Source organism: Lemur catta, chromosome 12 (genome assembly GCF_020740605.2).
Source record: "Lemur catta isolate mLemCat1 chromosome 12, mLemCat1.pri, whole genome shotgun sequence".
In the NCBI taxonomy this organism is placed as follows: Eukaryota; Metazoa; Chordata; class Mammalia; order Primates; family Lemuridae; genus Lemur; species Lemur catta.
In genome coordinates, this window is record NC_059139.1 from 9,394,275 (window position 1) to 9,421,143 (window position 26,869).

General features: G+C 43.5%; 1 protein-coding gene across 6 annotated transcripts in view; it reads left to right on the forward strand.

The window, feature by feature from the left end:
- The window catches only part of TRIO (trio Rho guanine nucleotide exchange factor), a 324,357-nt gene that overhangs the window by 248,867 nt on the left and 48,621 nt on the right, over positions 1-26,869 (forward strand). The window contains exon 35 of one of the 6 annotated variants that reach the window (XM_045566326.1): positions 22,292-22,330. The exons of 4 other annotated variants lie outside the window; for them this stretch is intronic. In XM_045566326.1, the coding sequence (XP_045422282.1) occupies positions 22,292-22,323 (32 nt within the window). In that variant the 3' untranslated portion in view covers positions 22,324-22,330. Of the gene's footprint in view, positions 1-844; positions 1,606-22,291; positions 22,331-26,869 lie in introns of those variants that run through there. One more of the 6 variants, XM_045566327.1, reaches the window with a different exon arrangement.

Genomic DNA, 26,869 nt, shown 5'->3' on the forward strand with positions numbered 1-26,869 from the left:
TCAGCAAGCCCTGGTGCTCTGCTAGCCTTCCTTGTGTTTGGTTGGTGCCGTCCACCGTTACCCTAGAGTTGCTGGCGTTGGGGCCCAGGCGTGGAGACTGCATCTGTGCCCCACAAGTCTCAGGTGCAGGCCGTGCCAAGGACCGCGGGTCTCCTTACGCTCCCGGGGACATAGGCATTGACTCACTGTTGACATAGGTGTCACGTCATCACTTTGGTCTCTTGGTAACTCCAAGTGACCTGAGGCAGTGGGCCAGTGACGGTGGGTCACAGCGGGAGAGTCAGACAGAGGCCTGTGCGCTGGGGATTCCCTCGCTGGAATCTGTGTCCGCAGGTGTCGGTGGAGCCGTACGTGCGGCTAGTCTGTGATCCTGCTTGTCAAGGTCTGGGGGTGGGGGGTGGGGTGGGTTGGTTGGTTTCTAACTTTAAAGTTACAGATTTTATATAGATTTATTCGCTGGGACTATTACTCAACATTCCTAGAAATGGACTCACTGTTTATACCAGGGGTTACTCCTCAGAATCACTTGTAATTTCTTAAAATGTATGAATGAGTGAGCCCAGGCCCTGTGCCTGGAGGTTATGAGCTCCAAGTGGGTGACCACGGGTATAACCGCTATGTGAATATAAAATCAGGCGTGTGTCCACTAAGACCCCAATTGCAGTGTGTTTGTGTGCCTGTTGTCCCCCCTCAGGCTATTTCCTTACCCCACCCCAGGCCGTGGGAGGCTCTGCCTATTTGCTGATGCCCCCATCTCTCCATCCCTTCCCCATCCCCGGATTTGGGAGGTGGCCAGGTCTCTCCCGGTAGCTCCCTTGTCCCTTTCATATCCCCCCTTGCACAGATGAGACCAGGTGACAGGACTTTGCCAGAGGTTTGCAGATGATGGAAGGGAAGACTCTGGAGGCTGCCAGCTGTGGCCACTGTCAGGCACCGAAGCCCAGGCCCAACTGCCTGCACTCCCAGCCAGCCCCCAGCATGGAGGCCAGGCCAAGGCTGCTCAGAATACAAGCAGTTACCAAAGACGACCTCACCACCATCCAAGCCACTTTCCCAGTTCTCAGGACAGCGTCAGCCCTTCATCAGCCCAGGACAGTTGACAAAGGGACATCCTGTCCTCGGAGGAGGAGCTCACCTCTATTCTCAGGGCTGTAGCCTCATCCTCTGCTCCTGCCTGGGCAGTCACACCAGGATGGAGGTGTCCAGCATGGGTCAGTTCTGAGACCAGGGTTTTGCAGTCTGAAATGACACATAAGTGGTCCAGGCTGAGCCCCGGAAGCCAGGCCCCGGTCCCTTTCTGGTGCCTGCTCTGACATAAGCCGATTTCATGCTGCTGACCCACCTTCTCAAGCTTCCAGGTCCCAGGAGCAGCCACTCTAACAAGGACACACACACGGCCACCAACCCAAGTACAGCCTATGCTGAGCAAAGAAACTGCCCGTCCCCACCACCACCCAGAAAGCGCCAGCTTGCAGAGACCAAGACCTCTCTAGAAGTGTCTGTGACCAGACACAGAGCTGTGCGCTGAGGCCTCTGGCATCTCCCCAGGTGTGTATCGGAGGACTTGGTTTAAATGTGTTCGCCCCATGTGTGGTCTTTCCCAGATCACGAAACGCACTGCCCAAAGGTGAATCTAAGTCTCCTTAGCTCCGTGTGAGACTGAAACTGCTTATGGCTTCTAAATGGCCTAATAAATTTTCAAAAAATGTAGGGTTCTAAAAAGACTTTAGCATCATTAAAAAGTTTAGTTGAATATATTGTGATTCTGGTATATTTAGACATTTGCTTCATACCAAATTGCCACTGTTATCAGAAAACACACCACAGGCACACTAATGCATAGACATTTCAAACCCATATCTGCCTACATAGTCTTAAAAATATATATACTGGAAGATCTATACACAGTTCTTTTCATTAGCTTAGAAAAGAGCAGTTTTATTCTGTTTGAACAGCTACTAATGCAGATCCCTGTGGGAAGAAAAGCTGAGGAACATGGAGTTACACCAAGAATTAGAAACAAAGACATTGTCCCTCTACTGAGTACTGTGTATCCAAGACTAAAAGATCAATCCAAGACCTGTGATTAAGGAACGTTTTCTATGTAGCGTGTAATTATGGAGCCACACAAGTGGGCCATTACTCTGTTCAATGCTGCATGTTTGAGGTATTTTCATGTTCCAACTTTACATTAAAGTGTTTATGAAAACAGGACAAAACCATCAGCAGGTATTGACACTATCCATATTAGATCATCACAAAATTATATATATGGAAGAGTCATAAACAGTGAATCAGAATCGTCTTCCCACGCTGCGATAAGTGGCCAGGACACAGTGTTAAGGGCAAGCGGTAGAGTCAGCGGAGGGGCTCACCAGGGAGACCGCAGAGGGGACTTGCTGGGGTCACTCAGGGGCCAGGCAGCGCTGGCCGCAGGAACGGGACCGCAGCGCCCATGCCTGCCTCCCACTCTCGGGAGTCCTGACATTTTTAACTGCCTCCTTTCTGACACTTTATGGATATCAGACTTTGCTATTTATTACGTAAACTAGTATTCCCTTTTAAATGTACTTGTTCTAATTAGCATTGGCCGAAGCTGTGAAAAATTAAAGAGGTGATGTGTTTGGTAAGAGATGGCTTAAAAGTTCAATGTGCTGTTTTTCATTAAGTGTTTTGAGAATGAACAGATGCTATAGGTGGAGGGAAACAATTGTATCATACGTTTGAACTTGTTTCCTGATAGTGTTTATCTGGCTGTGGCCCTGAGGATGCCTGAGGAAACAGCAGCCAAGCACCTGTCGAGAAGTAGGTCCCAGACAAACCAGAATATGGTTTGCCTTTCGCCTTGTGCTCCCTCCTGTTTGCAGAGAAGTGTGAGATGAGATTTTGTGGTTATGTTGTGTTCTTAGAGCTAACTTTCCCATAACCAGAATTTTTGATAGATTAGACTATAGATCCTCCTAACTGAGCTGAAATACAAGGAGAAAGGAAAATACCTTAAATGATTCTGGCTTATTCTGAAGTAGCAGGCCTTGAAAGTCTTTGACCAAATCTGATGGAGGCCATGGTACCTTGTCCCAGAAAAATGTCTAGTTTACATGCAGTTTCAGAGATGCCACCCATATTCAGAACTTTTTCCTAAGTAAGAGAAGAAATAACATTTTTAAGACTTATAAATTATTTTCAGATATTTTACATGGTTCAAAAATAAAATACGAAGAGGTATAAACTGAGAAGTCTTGTTCCCATGGTCCCGTTTGCCATGTTTTGATAACCATTTTTATTAATTTCTAGCTTATACTTCCAGTGTTTTGTCAGATAAATACAAACAAATGAATATGTATTCATTTCTCCCTCTTTTTTCCCGACATAAAAGGTGGCATATTTTGCCCATAGCTTTTATCACCTGACTCCATACCAAAACATACAGGCATGCCTTGTTCTTTTTAATAGATGTTAGTACTTCATTTGTGCATGTCACATAGTTTATTAGCCAGTGCACTACACAGGGACACTTGGGTTGTTTCCAGGCTGCTAATTATTATAAACAGTGCTGCAGTGAATAACTTAGCATGTATATCATTTGGTTCATGAGCAGGTGTATCTGTAATATGGAATCCTAGAAGCAGAACTGATGAGTTAAAGGATAAATGCATTTATGGAAAACCAACTTTTAGAGAAGACTCACCTGAATCATAAACTAACTGCATCAGTAAAAATCACAATAAAACATGCCATACAATGACATGTGCTTTTGTATGTACATATTTTAAGTTTCTATAGCAGCCATGATATTTGAGCTGTACTGAACCCCTTGAGTTCTCTAATTTTACTTTATCCACTTTGAAAAATTTGTCCCCTTTGAATGGGTAACTCTTTAAAATCATTCATATAAATTAAATCATGAGTCTCTGTGACTCATCTAGGAGATGAGATTTTGATGGACATTTTCCCACAGAACTTGTACAGGAACATGCAGTGGAAGGTTTATATAAATAATAGTTCACCAAAAGTTTTGTGTTTTTATCTTAGATTTAGCCAAAGAGTACAAATTAGGAGTTTTCCACGTGAAAATAAATGGTGGTGGTTTCCAAAGAACAAGTAACTTCTCTTCCCTCAGTCTGTGTATAAAAATCACTTTTGCGATGTCCCTGTGTGCCTTCCATGCATACAGGATTCCCTATTCTTGATACAGTGCTGTCGGTGGCTTTTATAATGGGCTTTAAAGTCTCTGTATAATCTCTATACTTTCCAAGGGATTCAGTTTCTTATCATGAACATTCACAGTGAATTTTGAAAAATACAATTTAAAAAGCCTTCCTAAATCTAACTTCCTTCCTTCTTTGCTGACACTACTGAAGGCTTGTGGAAGGGACAGAGAGGGGTGTAGAGAAGGGCCGACCTCTGGCTGTCACCCCCATAGCCGGCCCTTCCAGGAGGTCCTCGCTCCCCTCTCTGGTGTTCTGTGTGGGTTCAAGCTGGGCTGCCCAGAGTCTTCCGAGATACTTCAGGGTCTGAACCGTTACCTTGTGGTCTGACCAACTGTGGCCGGAGGTGTCAGGCAGATTGGTCATTCCACATCACTGACTATTCAGGGGGTCGTCATTTTCCAGAAACTTTTCTAGCTAAACACAGGACGAGAGACCCAGGGTGTTTATTATTTGAAGGGCCCTTTCAAACATTTGGGAGGACAGTGAACAGGCCGTTTGCTGTGGCTGCATCGCATGGCAGCTCTGGAATTCTTTATTATTTTTAATTGTCAAGAAATGTAGCCCTGTGTTCAGCTGCATCTTTTCTCTCCCCCACCCCTTGTCATGAGTCTGTGGAACTTCGAATTCACTAGAAGGAAAGGATATGAAAGTTGTTTTCTTAGATACAGACTACTTTCCTACTGTCTCAAAAATATATAGACCATTTCAGTCCCGGATGGTGGAGCACATTGTCATCAGATGGGGGAGGAAGGCTATTAGTCTGCGAACTGCCAGAACAAAATTCCAGAGTCTCGGGGCTTCAACAGCAGATATTTATTCTCTCACAGTTCTGGAGGCCAGAATTCTAAGATCCAGGGGTCAGCAGCGTTGGTTTCTTCTGAGGCCTCTGTCCTGAGCTTGGGATGGCCACCCTCTTGCTGCCGCTGCCTCTGTCCCTCTGTGTGTCCCCTGGTGTGTCTCTGTGTACAGACTTCCTCCTATTTCTTATAAGGACAATAGTCAAAACAGGATTAGGACCCACCCTAAGAGCCTCCTTTTAGTTTAATCACCTCTTTAAAGACCCTATCTGCAAATGCAGTCACGTTCTGAGGTACTAGGGATTGGAACTTCCGCATGTGAATTTTGGGGCAACACACTTCAGCCCACACCAAGAGGCCTCTTGGAATCTAGAAGATTAACGGTGGTGACAGCTAGGATGTGTTGACGACTCGCAGTGTGCCCGCCACGGGGCTGCTGTTCTCCACATTTCATCCCAAGATACCTTCATGACAGTATGTAGATGTACACCGTTTTCATCCCCAAGTTATGAGAGGAAGAGGGAAGCACAGAGAAATTACATAATTTAATCAAGCACAGCAGGTGATATAAAATGAGATTTTAAAAACAACAATCAGATGTCAGAGCTTAAGTTCTTGACCACCATCCCTACTGCCCTCCATACAAGTCGAAAGAAACCTTTGGTCCAGGGAGGAAGCAGAAGCTCAAGAGACAAACCCGGCTGCCCAGGGCCAGACATCATTTATGGAAGAGCTGATTCTAGAAGCTGTGTCCAGGGTTCGCTGCACTTGAGGCTATTTGCTCCCTGTGGCTTTGCACATTCCTGAGAGGCCATGGCCCCTCCAGTGATGCCTCTCCAGGAAAAGGATCAGTTTTCAGTTTGAATTATGATATGATAATTCCATACACCTTCCACTGCCCAAAGAAGTCATCTTAATGGAAATCTGTCCTTTTTTTCTTTTTTGAGGGGGGGCCACTTCTCTCCTCTCCCGCCTGCCCCAGGTTAATCACAGAACTTTACTAACAGTGGGTTTGTTGTGAATGAATAAATAGAAGAACCAGTCATGAAGTAGAAACCATTTTTTCTTTATCAGTTTGCATCTAGGAGAAAAAGGTTTTTGTTCCACAACCCTCATCTGCCCCGATCCCAAAATCAAAATCAAAATCAGCTGCTTGGTCTCCCTCACTCTTCTTGAAAGAGCTGGGGAATTGAACTTCCTGTCAGCCCTTCCCCCTCACCCCTGTGAATTTGTGATCTACATCTCTCACTCTCTGAAGTTTAACAGAATTGGGACATCAAAAGCACATATTGGCTGTCAAAGGTTGGCTACATGGCTCTAATTTTTTGAGCACTAATGTTTTTGTTATTTTTTTGTGAGGAAACCATCTCATATTGCAGTTCTGCAACTAATCCACAAAGCCAGTGCAAACAGAGAATGTCACATAGTGAGTTAAAGCAAAATGTAAAAAAGGAGTATTTGAATGTTTGTTTTGTGCAGAAAGGGAAAAACTCACATAGTTTGTGAAAAGATAGTAAATAAAGCCATGAAAAGGAGCCTATCGAATTCTTGGCACCTGAATGAGTGTTGACTGCCCCAATAAAGGTGCTTTTGTGGATTGGCCACTGTGCTAGAGAGCAGCAGGAGCTCGCGTGCTGAATGGAGCCCTAAGAAGCAGGGGTTTCGTCATCCCGATCCCTCCAGAGCAGGAGGTATTATCTATGGGGTAGAGAAACCGGAGAAAACTTCCTGTGAACAGGAGTATCTTTGTGCGTGGAACCTGAGAGACGCGATCTTGGTGGTGCAGCTGCTTGCGGCCAGCACTGTGGACATATTGTGCAGAACGGAAACGCACAGGGAAGAAAACGAGGGCCGGGGAGGTGGCGAAAGGAAAACAGTCCAGAATTGCGACTTTAATAAAGTGGTATGGCATTTCAAAGGGCCAGCATGCTCAGTGGCAGAACTGTGTGCTCCTTTCAGTAATGGGGGTTTGAGAACTGGCTCAAAGACAGAATACTGAAAATTTGTCAGGGTTATTAATAACATGGTCAAGTCTCAAGAAAAAAATGACTAAGTTTTTAGAGAAAATGATAAATAATATTTGTAGTAGTTACATCATTTAAGATCTAATCTCAGAATTTAGCTGATGTTTTATACATCTGATCTTTTGCTTTTGATTTTGGGGATCTTTTCATCCTATATTAACTGCCTAATTGTTCATAGGTTTATTAATCAAAAAGCAATATAATATCAATAGAAAGACTTGAGGTCCTCTGGCTCATCTTAATTTTAGCTTTAAGTATACTTATAGTCCTCATTTAAAAAGCACCATCTTTTACTATTATTTTAGACCTCCTTTGGCAAAAATGATCTGTCTCTTATTTTTATGGGCAGATTAATAACAGTCAATTGAATATTGAAGTCCTAATTTTAAATACTTAAGAAATAATTATCACAAGAAGGTTACGTGAAAAGTGAATTTTTTGGCATTAACTTTGACCATGACCATAAATTTCTTTTCTGCCAATCTAAATAAAAATACCTTTATTTTCATGAGAATGAGATTAGCTGTTGCTTTTGCCCCACAAATATGTGAAGAACTAATAATTTTGTGTTCCTTCATATTTTTTTAAATCATCCCTTTATTCACAGATCCTTAATTTGCCTAATATGTTTCTTTTCTGCAAAAGATCTTCTCTGACTTTGCCTACTTTTTTCTGGTGACTTTTTCATACTCTCAATTTCTTAAGCTATTAATATTTGCGATTAAATAACACTCACTTTTTTATTCAAAGAAAAATTTTATTTTGAAATAATTTTGAACTTATAGAAAAGTTGCAAAAATCGTACAGAGAATTTCTGTACACCCTGTCCCTAGCTCCCCCAGTAGCAGTGTCTCACGTGACCATGGCACAGGGGTCCTAACCAAGACGGGAGCCCTGACGCAGTACTGCTGCCCTCTCCCCAGCCTCAGCTCCGATGGTGCTCTCATGTCCTCTTTCTGGCTCAGCATCCAATCCAGGATCCACATCATACTACATTTCCTCCAACCTGTGGTAGTTCCTCAGTTCTTTTTAACCTTTCATGACTTTGACAATTTCAAGACATACTGTTCCTTTATGTTGTAGGATGTCCCTCAATTTGAGTTTATCTGGTGTTTCCTCTTATTAAATTTAGCTTATACATTACGGGTAAGAACACCACCGAAACTGTCGTGCCCTTCTTAGTACATCATATCGGGGACATAGAAGATCTTGATGTGTCTCCTCGCCAGTATGTTGACCTTGATCGGTTGGTGAAAGTGGCGTCTGCAGTATTTCTCTGTGGTAACAGTACTGGCTTTCTCTTTGTAAATAATAAATGCCATATGGGGAGATGTTTTTAAACTATGCAACTATTCTATTTCTCATCGACTTTTACCCACTAATTTTGGCATTTGTCAACAGTTCTTGCCTGCAACAATTATTACTGTAGTGTTTGCTCAATGATATTTTCTGTTTTCCTCATTCCTTCTAAATTTATCAATTGGAATTCTTCTGTAAGGAAGAGCTGTTCCTCTGCCTCATTTATTTGATTATTTATTTGTGTCAGTTGGAGTCATTTATAATGTTTGTTTCTGTGGGTCATAATCCAATATTGTCATTATTATTTTTTTCTTATCAAATTGTTCCAGCTTTGGCCATCAGGAGTTTCTTCTGTATACTGTTGACATGCTGCCATCATGTTTTGAGCACTCTCTTACTGGCACTATGAGATGCTCCAGGCTCATCTTGTGTTTTCCCTGCTACAGTCCTGGAATCAATCATTTCTCCAAGAGGCCCTCCTGGTTCCTTTTATTCGAGAATGGTTTTAGGAAATAAGATAACTAAGATCTGGGTACTAGGTATGCTTACTTATGTTAGCACCATGACTTTAGGCAGACATATATGTGTACCAACCCATGTATATACAAACTTTTTGGTTGATTGATTGGGACAGGATCTTGCTCTGTGGCCCAGGCTGGAATGCAGTGGCTCAATCACAATTCACTGCAGCCTCAAACTACTGGGCTTAAGAAATCCTCCTGCCTAGGTCTCCGAAATAGCTAGGACTACAGGTGTGTGCCACCACGCCCAGCTATATTTTATGTTTTATTTTATGTTTTATTTTATTTTTTGTAGAGACGTGATCTCAGTATGTCCCCCAGGCTGATCTTGAACCCCTGGCCTCAGCAATCCTCCTGCCTCGGTCTTCCGAAGTGCTGGGCTTATAGGCGTGAGCTACTGCATGCAGCCCACAAACATCTATATTTATATTCTCTGTCACCCTACTTCCCTCCCTGCCCTGTCCCTCATGTTTGTTTGTGTGTGTGTGTGTCAGAGAGAGAAAGAGAGAGTGAGCAGCCTCACATCAACCTGAAACCTCCAACTACAGTCCAACAACAAAGGGTTATTCTTAATCTTCCTCCTTTCCTTATTTGTAACCTTGTTCTCTGACAATCAGACACCTGGATCTCATTCCCAAAATATACTTATTTGTTCAATCCTAGTCTAAAAGTTCTATTTTTTGGAAATTGAATATTTTCTTTACTAATTATGACTTGACTTTAAGATACAGCTTCACCTATCCTCACTGTAGTAGTTTCAGAATTGCTAACCCATACTCCTGTGAGAAACAAACTTAATTTTTCCCCCCTTGGTTTTACAATATACAGTCAAAATGCTGTTTTTCAAAGTTAGTTAGGTTTTTTCCTCCCCCCCAAGTCAGTGTGATCACTTTCTTCAGCTACATCCATTTATCACTGCGTTTCTATTCCTTTGTGCACTCACACCCCACACACTGCTGTCATAACAAAGTACCACACACTGGCTGGTTTAAACAACAGAAATTCATTTTCTCACAGAAAATTTATTTTCTGGAGACTGAAAGTTAGGGATCAAGGTGTCAGCCGAGTAGGTTTATTCTAAGGCCTCTGCCCTTGGCTTGCAGATGGCCACCTTCGCCCCGTGTGTTCACATGGAATTCCCTCTAGGTGTGCCTGTCCCAATCTCGTAAGGACACCGGTCACATTGGATGATAGCTCACCCTACTGACTTCATTTGAACATAGTCACCTCTTTAAAGCTCCTGCCTCCAGATACAGTCCCGTTCTGAAGTACCCGGAGTTAGGACTTCAGCTTGTGAATTTGGGAAGACACAGTTAGTTCAGCCCATAACTGCCCCCATCCTGGTTGATTTTAATTATGTATTTTTGGAGTATGTGAAATATAACCATAATTCCAAGGGTCAGCACTCAATTTTCTTAATATAGATAACACACATTTGCATCTTCCCGCCATCCCTGGCCTTGGGTCCTCATAAACAGACGTTGTGTCTTTACAGCACTATCTTACACAGTGGACCTTCCGTTCTTTTTGTGGCATTTTTAATTATATGTCCAGCCATCAAATTCAAGTGTCAAAAACATATCAAAAACACCGGCAAACAGAATTTCTTGTTTTCTTTCACAGACTCCCTGTGTGTGTCGCACGTCTCCTGTTCTCCCAGGCGCCTGCCGTGTGCGTCTTTACACGCCGCTCACCCACTTTGCACGTCTCTCCTCTTTCTCTGCAAAACTGGACTTCGTCTGTTCTAAACTGATCTCACCAGTCCATTCCTTTTCTGGGTCCTGGTCATTTAAAATCCAGACTTTTGTTGTCATTTCCTGACCACCTCTCCTTACTTGATAATGTTCTCATGCTACAGATAGACTCATTAAACAGGTAGAATGAGATTAAAAAGCCCAACGCTTGGACTTCATTCTACCTTTTCTCAAGCCTCTCAGTGGCTTCTGATTTCCTTTCTGGTCACATCCCATTGCTATTTCTCCTAAAACTTCTCCAGGTAGCTGAAGTCACCCACCTCTGTTCTCACCTCCTCCTCCTTCCCACCCTCACAGCCATAGCTTTGAACCAGCTTTTCTTCCCACAGTCTACTGAGGTTACTAAGCCCTGAGTCTTTTTCTTCTGAACTAAATCTGTTCAGACTCTTAGATTCCTGATCCTGCCACCACAGCAGAAATAAGCCGTGGAGTCCAGAACTCGTCTCCTCCTCCTGTGTTTGCCTCAGCTCTTTCCCATTCGGCTCATTCACCAACCTCAGCGTTCCTGCCACATCCCGGTTTCTTGTCTAGTAGATTAGAGTGTCGCCCTTCAGGGCAGTCACCTGGTACCTTTAATCAATATAATGTATCTTCACTTACTATGTAAAATGCCCCATCAGGTGTGAGTGCCCCGCAGTCCCTCACTTCCATGGCTGGAAGGAAGAAGGGGATGAGAAAGGCTTCCTTCTTCCTCTTCTGCCTTCCTCCTGCTGGGCTACATCTCTCTGACAGATGTGGACTCGAAATTTGAAGAGACCAGCCCCTGGGGAAACTTCCCATACATCTTTAGCCAAAATTGTTTTATTCATTTTTAAGCTTAATCCTTTTCTCTTTCATATCAAACTTACATTACACATAAAGTGATTAATTTCCCTGACAGCTCTTTTTTTATTTTTTAATTAACGGCCTTTGCTTGGCAGTCTGTATTTTTGGAAAGGGACAAAGTAAACTATTTAATAAAGGTTGTAGTAAATGAAACCTAAGAATGTCAATTAACTTGATTTCCTTTAGGTCATAATTTTTAGTGCTTTTTTGCCAAAAAGAGAGGAGGTTATTTGGTAATAAAGTTTTCTTTTCTTGCATAAAAAGTACTCTGTCCAGAATACTGCCACTCTCTTGGTCCTGGCATAAATACATCATCTGGATCTATCATGGGACCATTTATAGGGAAAGACAACCTTATGCTGTACTTTTGGTCTTGTAAGAAGAATCTGAGGCCTAATGTGGGCCCATAAATGCCAAATCCCCCTCTGCAGCAGTTTGTATGAGAGAGTTATTACAGTATCGGAGACAGTTTTCTTCGGGTGCCCTGGATATATCATCTTGTATTTTATAGTTGTTAGCTGTCTTAAACTCAGAAAGAAACTAAAAGTCTGTGCTGTTTTCTTTCTCCTCTGAGAATTTTTGAAATTTACTTTGCAACAAATGTAGGGGATAGGAAGAGGAATGAAAATTTATTTTTTTTAACGAGGTAAAAAAGACAACATTCTTAGAAAAGTCATAAAACAACACAAAGGAAATCGTTTATACTATCAGGTTCGATCAAGCAGACATGAGAAGAATTATTAATATAAAGAACTCAGGACAGTGTATAATTTTGTTATGCCAAGTGTAGGCTTCAACAAATAACACCTCCTCAAAAATATTTTAACTAATTAACTAAGGGCCACATTACAATTTCAGATATATAGAGAATATTCGAGGCAGCTCTACCTCAAAACAAGAGGTGGGCCATCAGAGCCCAGCGTGGAGGGTGCTGTGTGTGCTGCTTGGCTCCCGAGGAGCAGGAGAGAGTAGAGTGCACGCACTTCCCTCCGGAGTTGAGAAGCCAAACTCTGGGATTCTCCCACACTGGATATTCCCCTTTGTGCTGTAGGAGACAAGGAGAGAACATATGGAAACTTTCAAATAGTAAGAATTTATGTAGGCTAAGGAAAATATCCAATTTCTGAGGAAGACTAAAATGAGCTTTTAAGATATACTTTACTAAGAACGCCTTTACAAATCACATGTAAGGATATTTATTTTCACTTGCATGGCCACTTCCTGTAAGAAGAATGAAGATATGTTTTTAATAAGTAAAGAGTGGCATTGCAGCACAGTGATGTAACCAGTTGGCTATTAGACCACATTACATCTCTCTCTTTTTTTTTTTTAAATCAAGTCACATCAGGCAGTGCTGTTTGTTGTATGTCTCAGAGAGGACCTCCCTCCAGATGCACACAAAGCCCAAGTCAGTGAAGCTGCACAGAGAGCCCTGCGTGGGGAGGGCATCTGTCACTCTGCGTTTCCCTGGCTGAGGAAATTGCAGCTCTGGCTGGTGCAGGAGAGGAGAGACATCTGGTTTCCAGGGTGCCTTAAGAATTTCCTTGAGCTCCAATTAGAGTCAGTGTGGTAGAATGTAATCCTCTGCGCTGGATATTCCCACATGTGAAACTCAGCGGCAGCGCTCAGGAACCAGCCCAGCAGAGGAGCCGCTCGGCGGGGCCACGGGCTGGCGCCAGCAGAGCTGCCCGAGTCCCCGTCTGTGCGTGCCTGTCCCTGGTGCGTCCCAGTCTGTGTCTGAGCGTCTGGTGTTGCTGCGAGCAGGCTGCTTCGGCTCCGCGGAGGTAGGGTAGGGCTTCGGAGCCTTTGGCCTGCAACCCGCCCCCGTCACCATGCCAAACGGAATGAAGCCGGCGGACACGCTGGACTCGCTCTCCTCCGTCAGCCCAGCCTGCTGCGGAGGCGGGCAGCCGGGCACCTGCAAGTACTGGATCCTCGACCTAGGTACGCGAGCTCTCTGCGGAGGCTCGGGCCACGCTGCTTTCTCTCTGCCTCTTTCTCCTCGGGTGGCCGCTTGGCTGATTGACGTGTGCTTTGAAACAAACGTTTTGTGTGCTCTGAAGCTGAAATGCATTATGTGCCGACCGCCGGGCGTAGGGGCTGTGTGGGGATGGTTTGGGGGGACCACCGGGAATGCGATGAGACACCGAGAACAGGGCTCTGCACAGCCGCTGTGTGTCAGAAGGCATTTTTAATATCTGGGGACTGCTTTCGATTATCCCTTTTTCTTGTAAATGGCATATAAACAGTCTAAAGTAATCTGTGCTACAAATTGCCGCCTTATGATTTTAGTTTGGTTTTATGTCTGTTTCAGGTTTAATTTTGTTTGGGGTTTTTCAGACTACTTAAGAAAATGGCAGTGTCCTGGCATTGGTATGTGGATTCTCTGGCTCTGTCTCGTAAGAACTGCAGCTGTATGATAAGATGATATAAAGTTATGTGGGAAGGAGTGTGTGTGCCAGACTCTGGCTTTATACACAGAACTGGTGAAGAGATCATTTGACAGGTAGATAAAGCTCTGCTTTGAGAAAAAGGCAATAGGATACAAAAGAACCAAGGTGAGGGGGGAATTAGGTCTGCGGATCCCTGTAGAACTCTGCCCCAAGATGCTCCAGAGGAGGCCGGCTTCCATCAGTAACCTTTGACATCTGTGCAGACCCTGTGGCCAACAATGTGAGTTTCACACAGGCTGCCACCTGCATACCCGCAGGGAAGGTTTCTGCCCGAATTTTGGTCCTGGCCTGGTTCACTTTTAACCTTTGCCTTCACTGTCCTGCCAGCCATTATTCACATACGTGTTTCAGAAGTGGGCGGCGAACGTGGAGCATCAGGGGGTCTGGTGCAGCCTCCTGGGCACTTCCAGTGTATTGTGAGCTCAACAGAGAGGGTCTGATGGGTTGGAGGGACCCACCAAAGAAGGGGAGGGGTATCAGACCAAAAGGGGGACACAGAAAATATGCACCCAGCATCTGAAGGGGAAGGGGCACTGTTAACTCTAAGTGTTTGTTCATGGAATACCGGAGAAAACCAAAATTATCTTTGATTAATGGGCCCTTTGGAGGTAAGCCTTGGCTGTGTGAATATTGAATTTGTTATTCTGGCTGTAGTTTTTTGGGTCATATTTATTTATGTTAATTATATTGTTCCAGAATGTTCTATCTTGAAAGATGGAACCACACCTCCCTGTCTGCAGGTGTGGAAGCTGGGTGGGTCCCTCAGAGGCTCTGTGCAGTAGGAATTCCTCTGCTGGGTGGGTTAAAGTATATGATAAATATGATCTCGTGATTGAAAATACTAACTTCTGTGCAGCGAAAAGAACAATTGGTAACATCAAAAGTCTGATCTAAAGTCTCAGCCGCTAGCTCGCTCTGGGTCTTGGGGAATTGCCTTCTCCGTCTAAACTTCAGTTTTCTTTGTCTGCAAAATCAGAGTGATGATAAAGCGTCCACCTCAGGGTATCATAAATGCCCCCAAAGTTTAGATCAAAATATTTTAATGAACAATTTTGCTAAGGAGTAATGTATCTTAAGAAGATGTAACATTCTTTCTGCAGAGGGAATTTTGAATCCTACCAATATTTTAGTTCCTTTGGAATTCTTCTGAAGGCACATTATTGAACTTGCTTTTTAAAATACTGGAGGATGATTGTGCTATTAATATTACATATTTAGATTCCCTAGATGTATTTTTGTTCTGGTAATTCTCAAACTATTAGGAAACTTTAGGTGATATTCTTCAAGCTGTCACCACAAAATTTTTTAAGCTAACACAGATTTGGAAAGAAATGGGTGATGCGTGGGATTTCCTGAAAAGAAAAACAATTCACTTCACAGTAGAGGATAGATGACAGAAAGCAAAACTCTAGTTGGGGGGTGTGTGCGTAGAAAAATAACTGTCCATCCCTTTCCAAACCTTATAGTAATTTCAAGACAATTTCCTGAATGTTGTTATATCAGAATGATATTTTAATATATTCTATTCTAACTATTAAATTGATTATGGGGAAATATATATGCATCAGATTTGAAAAGGAAAAATGATTTTGGGTAATATCCAAGAAATAAATCCCAAAGTAACTTTACAAAGCCCATCAAATCAGAGTGATTGCAAAGCCATTCTCACACCTGCAAGCAATCTGGGGCTTCATTTGTTAGAGAACTTTAGGAAAAGGCAGTTTTTCTGCTTCCTGACATAGTCAGTGGGGCATCCTCCTGTCCAAATGTGAACCAGTCTTGCTTGGAGCAATCTGCACAGAAGCCTGTTTCATTTGCTAAGGTTGCCATCAGCAGTAACTTACACAGCCATGAGCTAGGAGGGTTTTACTGCTAAGCAATTGTTAGGAAAATAACTCAAGAGAGGCTAAAGTCTGTAACAGTCAAGAACTGTAAATGATCTTTTATGACGAGGGTTCCAATGGGAGAGCCCAGTTCTACTGATAAGATAGTGGAACTATTGGATTGGTTCTCATTCTGAAATAAGTACAGCCTTTTATAGGACATATGGAATCCATTACAGTGCTGTACATATTCCCCTGACTCAAGCTAAGGAAAACCATCATTTAGTGACCCTCCTTAACATTGAACAGATCCACATACAAAGTGATCTGTGTGCTTTTACAATTCTTGAATTCTCTTCAAGCCTTTTTTGATTTTTTTCTTTTTTGGTTGGGAGTATGGATTCTCACCAATGCAATTTTTGTTTTTATAAATTAAAGGAAAACATTCCAAAGACTAAATATAGGATAAAGAAATATCTTTGCTTAAGCATGTAATATGAACCTGTTCTGGAAGTATCCAAGTAGGTTAACAGCACTGCCTTAGCTCATATTAAAGATGTCGGTGCATAAGATATTCAGTTTCTTGTGAATAAACAGACCCACAGAAGTACTCATCACAATAATTGTATTGTTTCCATTATGAAGACTGTTTGTTTCACACAAGTTGCTTTGCAAACTAAATTCTATCTCAAATCATTTTTGCCCCTTAAGTATCTTTAAATGAGTCAGAGTTCAAGACAGGATGTACATTATGGTGTAGTGGAAATAGTGCATTACTGTAGAAGCCAGAACCCCAGTGTTCTTGTCCCTGTTCCCCCAACCCATGTGGCCTTGGACATAAACCCTTATCAGTCTCACTGAGCAGCAGTTTCCTTATCTGCAAAAAACAGAGAGAGAAGAGAGAATGCTTGCTGCTGTGGTTATTGTGCTCTCCAAAAAATCTACTTTAGAAGTTATTCTTAGTTCATTTAAGCAAACTCCATCTTTAAAATAATTTTAAATTTGTTTCCTTACTTCCAGGGAGGGGGGAAGTGTTACACATTGAATTTGCATATATTTCCAGCCAAAAACAAACAAACAAACTTAAAATTATTTGGTATTGTATTATAGCCTTTATAGGATGAAGATAAAAATTTTGAAATATTAAAACTTTTTAAAAGTTAATATTAAAAATAGACTGAAACCTCCCCTCAAAGTGCCCTAGAAACCCCAAGTTCCCAGGTTAGAAGCCGTCAGGCAAAGTGACCTCCCCTAGTTTTGGAATGCTTTCCTCCTCCTTCGCCATAATCTCTCTTTGGTATGTGCTCTAAAAGTTTCTCTCTTCAGCTAGGTTTCAGGGGGAACACAAATTTATGGCTTTTCATGCTGAAGAATTTCCTCCAGGTGCTCTAAGTTGGCCCCTGGGGTGAGTGTGCAAGTCCATAAACACGGCAAGTCTGCCTGGGAGCGTGGGGTACTGAGCCGTGGGATCTGTCCGTGGAGGCGTCCTCCATTTCCGCTTCCTGTCTCCAGGGATGGGCGGTGGGGTTCAGCGGCCACAACCCAGATGCTCCTGTGAATCTTTGCAATTCTCACTTAAAACCAGACAATTGTAAGCGAACCACATAACCCCCAGAATATCTAGTTTCACTGAGACTCTATGTGCCAACTGTAAAACAATTGGGAAATTCACAAAGGTGCGGAGCGGCAGAGGGCAAGTAGCACCCATGGGCAACCACTGATCATATCTGGACACATGTTCTTCTAGTCTGTTTATATGTAGAACGATGCCACTTTTATTGATACTTTAATACTTCTAATATCTGCCTGTAAGAACTCAGTCATATCCATTGTCCCTTTTCTCAGATCTGCAGTTGACACTGGTTTCTGTTGTTGCAGCTGTAGATGTAAGTCCTGCTGTAGGGAAACGGACCTGCACCTATCCGCCTCGGAAGACTGGAGTTATTCTTACATGTATGGATGCAGCCTTGAAAAACTTCTGAGACAAAGTATATTAGCCCTAAGGCAACTTCCCCTTCCTCTTTTATCTCTTAAAGCTGGTGGATTATTTTAAGAAGTCGCCCAAGGGCCCAGAAGCACACGAGTTCAATAAGGGACTCGTTAATAACAAAAAGGGAATGTGCTTATAATGATGTAGGAGCTAAAAATGCTGAGTTTTTCCCTTTGTCTCACTCCAGCCCCTCCCCAGCCCAGGGCCCACGCAGGGGTCTGGGTATTTCCCGCTGATGCCTCCGGGCTGTGGCAGAGGCTGTGCCTCTCAGCACACGGCTCTGAATCCAGCCAAGGACAGTCGGGGCATTAATTGGCGTTCATAGCTGAGGCGTTTTTTTCATTCCCTTTGTCTCAGAACTGCTTTGTTTCTGCCTGGAGTAACTCCAGGCCCCCTTCCCTCCTTCCTTCCTGTCTTCCTTCCTTCCCACTGCAGTTACTCGCAGCTTGAGCAGCTTGAGCCGCACAGACGAGGGCAGGCGTCCTTCACGGGACCCCTTGCTGACAGGGAGGTGCGGAGATTCCTAGAAAGCCGCTCTGGGAGCACGGCATAGCCAGAGCCTTCCACTCCGCCGTGGGATATGGGACAACTTCAGAAGCAGCCCTGCCAGCCCTCTTTTCTTTTGTTCTGTAGGCGTTTATTGTTGTGCTGGTTTTCATACGTGATATCCCAAAAAAGTGGAGGGCAATCCTCAAGAAATTACAAAATGATAATTTAAAAAATAAAGTTCAGTGCTGTTCAGTGCTTGTGGGAGGGTGGACAAGATGGCATAAAATCAAACTAGGCATGGTTGTGGGATCACAGCCCTTAACCCTTTGTGTGCGTGGGGAGCGGACTGTGGTTTGCTGAGTGCCCACACACACCCTGGGCTTTGACGTCCTCCAATCTGGTAAACATTTTAATCCTGTTTTCAAGGGCTTATTAGCTTTAGTTGGAGCAGCATTTTGCTTTCAGTGGAGGTGTTCCTAAAATACAATTACAAAAGGAATTCCTTATTGGTTAGGGCTTTTGTTTCTTGTTTGTTTTCAACTAAACAACCAGGGACTCTAGAATATGATGTACTAGATGTTTGCTTTGTGGTTTGGGGGGGAAATCATCTGGTTCCTCATTCTACACAGCTGTGACTCTTCCTAAGCTAATATTCCATCCCCTGAGACCCTGAAACTTTAGCTAACCTGCGCCGTATTGGAGATGACGTGAAGAGTGATAGTACTTGGCAGGCTCAGTGTAGAGTATTCCAAGGCCAACTCTCTTCTTAATGCTGTATAAAAATGAGTTCAGTGTTGTGTGGCTCCATGAAAACATTTATAACTTAGCATGGTTTATAGCATATATGTATGTTCTCATGCAATTCACACACTTCCTGTAATTTAGGTAGAAGACTTCCATGCTGCCATTCTGAATCTGGTCTTAAGTTTTAAAAATAATAATAAATTTATATATGAGTGAAGAAAAATTGGTCACTACCTAAAGTAAATCAGTCATGTAGTTTAATCCACTACCTGCAGAATGCTCTTTTAAACCATTTTGTATGGGAGGGCGTTTTTGTGCCCCCTGCTTCATTTAAAGACATGTTTCAACTTTTAGAAAATCTATAAATAGCCCCCCAAAAACATCTTTGGTTTCCTCTTTAACAAAGCAGCCTGAGTTATTTCACTTTTTCTCAGCGAGTAATAGGAAGACATCAACCAAAAGTAGAAATATTCATTGTGAAGAATATAGTTCCACATGTAAGCCTTCTTCAAATAAGAATAGATCTTTCAATACTAACATTTTGTGTATAATGTCAGGACTTATTATGCCCATGAGTTAAATATTCATGTTTCTTAACGGTTTCAGAACCTCTGAAAGGCAGAATCAGATGGACCGAGTGGTATGTGAGAGCATGTGATTGCTTATTTCCTCCAAAATTAACTTTCTATTCCTGTAAATGATGATTGTCTCTTCAGGACAATAATAAATACTGTATTGCGTTGGGAGTGACTTCCCAAACAGAAATCAGGAATCAAGAACCCATTATTTTATAACAAAGAGAACTTCATTATCCCCAAGTTGGCAGTATACTAAATACTAAATGATCTGACAAACATAGGGAATTTGGGGTTTTTTAATAATCTTTCTTTGTATAAGTGATATTAATCTTAAGTAATTCTGTGAAAAGAACAACCATTTGACTTGTTGGGAGCACAGAAGATCTCAGCATCTGAAAACTCCAAATGAATAGAGAGAGGAGCATTCAGAAGTGCCTGGTTTCTGAGCATTTAAACAGACCAGAGCCCAGAGCGGCACTGTGGGTTGTCACCCTGCAGTATGTCACTCGTTGCCTGCGTGGTGGTACCTGGTAGATGTGGGGTCACATGGCAGTAGGTCTCCCCAGAGCGGCCCTAGTCGTGGGCTTCTACCTGTTATTCCATCGTGTGAGCTGAGAAGCCGTCCCTAGAGCAGCGGCACAGTGGGGTTCGACGCAGGCAGTGGGGCCACTTGCTGGCTGGAGAAGTTTCCGCATTTGAAATCACCCTTCATCCTTCCAGTTTCCCCCAGCCAACGCCGAGGAGCCATGTGGACCGCACATTAGCAGGGCCAGGGTGGGTCGTGTGCCAGAAAGCCTTTACACACGGTCGTCTTCAGCAGGCAAGATTTGTATGTGTGTCTTTCTGGTCTCATTTTTATGGGATTTTTTTTTTTTTTTTAAGCGTCTTTCTTCCATCCAGCAAGGCTATCTGCTTGTCCTTTTGTAAATGTCAGGAATGAGTCCAAATCCCCTCCCAGTCATCACTGGCAAGACAGTTCCTCGGGGATTTTTTTCCCTTTGTGACAGCTTACACTTTTGGTTGCAGAAAAACCCTGCTGTTCATCTCCCAAAAAAATATATTTTAGGGGCTGACTCACATAAAAAGCAGTGAAGATGGCCCTGTCCTTCCAGGAAAACAGGAATATGGGCTAGAAACCCTCCTCAAATAAAGCCTGTATTTGTCCAGTGTAGAGAAAAGATCACATTGAAAAGCAAGCCCCAGTCTAAAAGTAGGGTTAAAAAAGAAGAAAACTTTTTTACAACCTAGTTATTTTTTATAGCTATGGTTTTGAACAGTGTTTGGATGTCTGCCAGGGGAGCAGTTGACCCAGGCATAGGAGGTTCTCCCTGTCCCGCCTTTGGGGGGAGCTGGGCGAGGAGGCCGAGGACAGTGCACCCTGGCAGCCTCCTCTCTGCGGGAGGCCGAGTGCCTGGGGAGCGGAGGAGGTCCTGGAGGGGCACGAATCGCATTGACCATAACTTGATTTTTATGTTGGCCTCTTTTCACTACGGCCGCCCTCTCCAGTGTTTCCGTCACATGCAGAACAGTTATTAGGCTCGTCCTTTCCTGGAAGCCGACAGCCTCATCGAGAGCCGTCCACCAGCCGCAGATCCACTTGCTCCTAGAGCGTCCCTGACCCGCCAGGTCCTCTTTTGTTCAAGGCACAAATAACTCATGTCTCTAGATCCATGTTAAATTTCTTACAGTGATCTAGACTAACCCATCTTTTTCTGTTATCCACCATCACTAGTGACTCTTCATCTATTTCACTTCTGAGGTGTTTTAAATTTCCACTTTGGCAAAATGTGAGATTGTATGTATCTGATCAGGCAAGCAAAGGATTGTGCCATCTGTTTTCATTTTTATTTAATTTCCTCACGTTTCATTATTGGAGATTTCAGTGGTGAAAATAAAAAGAAAGACCTTTAAAATGAAATGATTTCCTGACCAGAAATGCCACTAGGTTGGCATTCCGCTTTCAAGAATAAGCTAGAGAGGAAAAACGATGTTTGAAGTCTCACATTCATTGACATAGCCACATTTTCCAATGCTCACGTAATGTTTTCAGTGTTTTCAGAAACGACACTGAGAATGTAATGTATAGCATTTGGAGATTCTCTAAGAGTTAAAGACCAGATTTGTACTTGTGACTTCTGTTCGCATGTTCTGTGAGGGTGGGTCTACGGGACAAGCTTCGCATCTCTAGTGTCCCTTGTGCTGGATTCCCTTTTCATGACATCATAACTCGCTAAGACCAGAGCCCAGCTGGGGAAAGTGCTGTGTGTGTGTGTGTGTGTGTGTGTGTGTGTGTGTGTGTGTGTGTGTGTGTTCTTGCTTTCAGTTTTCACAAAGAAAAAGAGCAGTTGTTTTTCACGAAGGTGGTTTAATTGACACCAGTGATTATATTGTGCTCTGGCACTCAGGGATCGCCCTGAGGTGGCCGCTGGTGAACACTCCCATGTGAATTCGTGGGAGGGGACTGCACAGGGAACAGTGGAAGTGCTGGTCGTTTATGTGCATTTTCTCAGGCAGCAAAGGCCACGTGTTCTTCATTACAGCATGAGTTGTAGCCGTGCTGTGCTGGGCCTCTGGTTGAATCTAGGGATTATTTAAAAAAAAAAAAAGCTGGGAAATTTAACTTTCTCCTTTGTATTTGAAATCCAATACAAAGTTCACATTTGTGCATTGAGGACCCACTGTGCACCAGATTGTGAAATATGTAAAAGTTGGTCATTACCATCTCCAGAGCTCGTTCTCAGTGCGCGTCCGGCTTTCTCAAAGACCGATTCCCGTGCTGATAGGACATCGGCATGACAGTCGCAGCCCAGAGTGAAGCCTGGAACCCCGGCATGTGCCAAGAACAGAGAACTCAACTGAGGACGACACGGCGGGCGCCCGGTCCAAATCTGGTGTTTCAACCCCTGAGGTTTCCTGATTTTGCTGAAGAACAAATCAGGACTTAGTAGCACTTACAGACAGAACATAAGTGAAACGTGTGTAAGAGCAAGGTAACTGGAATGAAAAAGTAGAAGTCAATCAAGAAACATTTTCAGATACTTTATTCACAAGCAGAAAAATATAGATTTAAATTTTGAGAAATATTATAAAAATATTTACATCTATATTCTTAATCACCAAAAGGGTAACCATATCACTGGGCGGGTCAGTTTCTTCTTCATTACCTAAAATTCCCCATGTAATACCCCAGCTTTGTCTTGTTCCTCATCATCTTAAATTAATATGCGTAGCCCGTGAGGCATTTATAATCACTATGGAAAACGAGGAGAAGATGTGTTCCCTGGGAGTTGCATCTGGAGGAATAAGTTACAGATTAGCTCACTTTTTATGAAATCTGCGAGAGGATTTCTAGTGCACTCTGGTTTTTTTCTTTATTCAAAAAAATGTTACCATGATTCCAAAGCAAGGAAGTAAAATCCAGTTCAAAAAATGTAGAGATAACAATCATTTACCCAGAAATTTTGCTCTAGAATATTTGAACCAGCTCAGTCCACAGTCATAAGCATTTGCTTGTTCTTTGCTTCCCTAAGTGATTCCTAGATGTGATTTTCACACGTACATTACAACCTCCCTGGCACGGTAGAAGAGCTTCCTGAATAAAACATCATGTGCTGCATCATATTCTTGACAAGATGGAGGTTTGAGAAACACCCATAGGCCAAGTACACTTGACTGAACCCTGACTTCCCTGTTCCAAGACAGTCTGACAATTATTTTCAGACATTAGAAGCCGCTGCCCCAAAGTGTCCTTGAATTATCTTTCTTGAGCATATAGCAGTAACTGCTAAATAAGCATTCCTTTAAGTCCTTACAACTGGAATTGTCAGTTAGCCCTTGGCTTAAGGTATTTGCCTCTGAGTTATGCTTATCCTGGTTAGAGCGCATTGTTCACCCGACAGGTGTTTTGAGCACCTACAGTGGACAGCACGATGGGGATCTCTGAACTAGCTAGAACCATTTGGGGACACTGTGTGGAGGGAATGTGAAATGTGTGACAGGTGTTTATTGGACACTCTGCCACTGTTGGACGTGTGCATCTGTGTGGTGGCCCTGCCTCGTCAGATATGACGTGCTGTCATCGTTGGCCATGGGTGTTCATTTGGCTGGCGTTACAGAGGTGAGGGCTGCTGTCACAGCAGAGGCACGGTGACCGCGCAGAGCTGTGCCACAGCTGTCGGGGAGGCCAGGCCTTTACGGCCCAGCTTGTCTTTCTTCCCACTCTGGGCCAGGGTGCTTGTCAGTGTGAGGATAATCTCACCGCTCCACTTCGTCCTGCTTTCTTCCTTGCATTATGCAATTGGTTTTTTTTCTATGCAAAAATGTGAGTATTGCTTCATATTTATGTTAGACTATAAGTTTACAAAGACCATCTTCAACCTGTTCCCCCAGCAGCCTGGTAAGGCCAGAGGAATCACTGTCATTTTACACATCAGGAAACTGAAGCAAAAGAGGGCTGTTGGCTCATAAGAACCCACCCAGTGCGTCGTGGCAGGGGTGGGATTGGAACTCCAGCCCCATGGCCTCGGCCGTCCATTCATCTCCAGCGTGCTCACTCAGCAGGTACTCACTGCGTGTGCCAGGCAGGCTTCAAACTCCAGATACACCGCATGAACAAAGCAGCAGAAAGTCTGCCCTCCTGGAGCTTATATGCTGTTGAGACTGTGAAACAAAAGAAATGCAGAGATTTGGGTGAAACATTTTTAAATCCAGGGGCTGGAGTTTTTAATTCAGTTTACTACCATACTCAGCAATCTAATTGTTACTCTAGAAGACTTAGAGACTTCTTTAAGACTTCTTACCCTTGTGAAAATGAGGAGAGAGTTAAAGTGAAACACAATCCTCCTTAGCCTACAACTAACAGGATATGGTCCATTTTCCCTTTTTTTTTTTCTTAAATTAAAAAAAAAAGTGGTCTTATTAATCACAGATGTCCCAGATTTACAGACGGGGACTAAAGGAGGCTTCTCGCCTGCTGGCAGCGCCGGGGCTGTGTGTGTTCCTGCAGTGGAGCTCCTTCCTGTGGGGCCGCAGGTCGGAGCTGTGCTTGCCCCTTTTTCTTCAGCTTTTTTCTTCTTTTATTTTGAAAAGGAATCTAGTGTGGACTTTGCATGAACTCTGACTTCAGCAAAGAAGCCATCTATGTGAGGATTTTTCCCTCTCAAAATAAGAAGGGATCAACTTCAACTGATTTTCTCTCGGGGCTTCGAGCAGATCCCAGCAGCTCTCTCGTGTACACAGTGGAGCATCTTTTTAAGTGACTGTCACGTGCTGATGGTCTCTATTTATGCTGAAGTTTACTGTGTCCTCTAATGAGGGAAAAGTTGTTTTTAAAAATAGAAACAGAAGGAAGTGACTCATCTAGGTTGCTTCATTCATTCTTCACACATCTAAAAATGACTTTTAGTGTGTCCCAGACGCCATGCTAGGCCTGCGATTACAGACCCAATGGTGATTAACGTAATTCCTGTTTTCTGGGTACTCAGTTTATATGAATGTAGCAAAGTAAGTTTTGCACTGCCATGGAGTTCTGGATGCCCCAGCCCTCTGACATTTGTAAGCAGGACTTTACAGTTTATAAAGCTCATTCATTCCCACTGTTTCACTTAATCCTATTACAGCCCTGTGAAATGGGAAGACTCAGATGCTGCAGTGTTTGCCGGGGGCCACAGCTGTGGAGTGGGAGCGCCAGGCTCGCGCTGACCCTCTGACACGACCAGTGTTCTTTGTGACATTCTTAATTGGTCGTCCATCTGGACCTTGGATCAGTGGGTCTTCCCAAGCTGAAAAGAGCAAGGCAGGCCTTGTGGGAACAGAGGCATTCTTGTAGACAAGAGTTGGTGATGGGGGAAAAGCGAGACTGAGAGCTGGCTCTTTTTCTTCCAGGAAGGTAGAAGTTGGGGGCAGGCAAGAGAGGGGTAACTGAGGATGGGAAACAGGAACAAATCCAACTTCCTGGAGTAACAAATAGGTCATTCATGGTATTTCTCTGGTCAGTTCTGTCCTGACCCCTTTGTGCCCCTGCACCGACGCCTCACGTGGCGGGTGATGCTCTTGTGCACTTAGCCCGGCTCTACGTTGTGAGAAAACAAAGCATAATTCGGGTGAGAGGTAGGGTCACTATAAGGACATGGCCTTCATCTGCTTTGAATTATTATCTTAGAAGTAAATAATGCACAAACTCTGAACTTGACAGTCAGCTTGACCTGTAGTTTCTCCCGTAACTGATCAGGACGTACCACTAACTCGGGACATCACTGTTCAGGTGGCTGACTTAAATCATCAGTCAGTAGGCTTATCCTGGGAGAAGGGAAACTGGGAATAGCCTGCAGCTGGTTCATTTGCTCACCTGTTTGTCATTTATTCAGCACACACTTATTAAGCGCCAAGGCCACCTGCTGGCAACTGGGCCTGCAGTCGCAAACAAGACATGGCACCCTCCCACACAGAGCCTGGAGTCCAGGGTCGTGGGCGGCTTCCTGACTTCACAGTTACCCAGCTAGGAAAATGCTGTCACAAACTGGTTACACGGGGCTCTGACCAACGGCTCTCCTCTTGAGGATTACCCTTGTTGCTGGGCTGAGCCGTCCACAATCAAATCCTGAGCAAAAAGGTGAGGACAAGATGCCAAGAGGAAGGGAGCATGCCCCCCCGGACACAGTGTGGGTGTCTGGGCAGTGGGGCTCATGGGCACTAAACAGCCACCAGGCCCTCTTCTGGGGAAAGGCAGCAGTGTGCAGACCAGTAATTTAAGATCTTCCCACAGAGACCTAAGAATTCTGCAGCTCTGTGTTTATTGTGGGATGCATGCTTACCTGGTGCCCAGTAACTTTAGAAACCTTAATTCTACTAGAGATAAACATTAGCATATCTGATGTAATTCAAAATTTGCAGCAGAGCACTTGGTCTAGCAGGAAAAGTCTGGTTTTCAGATCACTAAAAATAATAGCACATAGTTTATTTCATTCTGTTAATGATGGCATTATGTTTAAATAATTTTTAAGCTTTTGAACTCCTGATTTCTGCATTGTGTCGCGCCCCCCCCCCCAGCAAAGCACATATGCATGGGCTGTTACAATCCACTGACTTAGGCAAAAGGAGCTTCTGTAGTGAGAAGAAAACAGTTTATTTTTTCAGGGAGAATCTAACAGCATAAAGAATTGAGCATCCTTGTTAAAAACAAAGTGGAAAGAGAAGGGGTCATAATTTCCCCTCTACATTTGCAGACATCTGAAACAAAACTTTTTTTCAAGGTAAAATAAAAAATTCCACAAAATTTCCTTCTAAGTCTGTGATCGCTGCTAGCATTTTTCTAAGTCATGAATATTCCAGTGAAGTGAAATAATGTCGCTGCAGTGATTTGA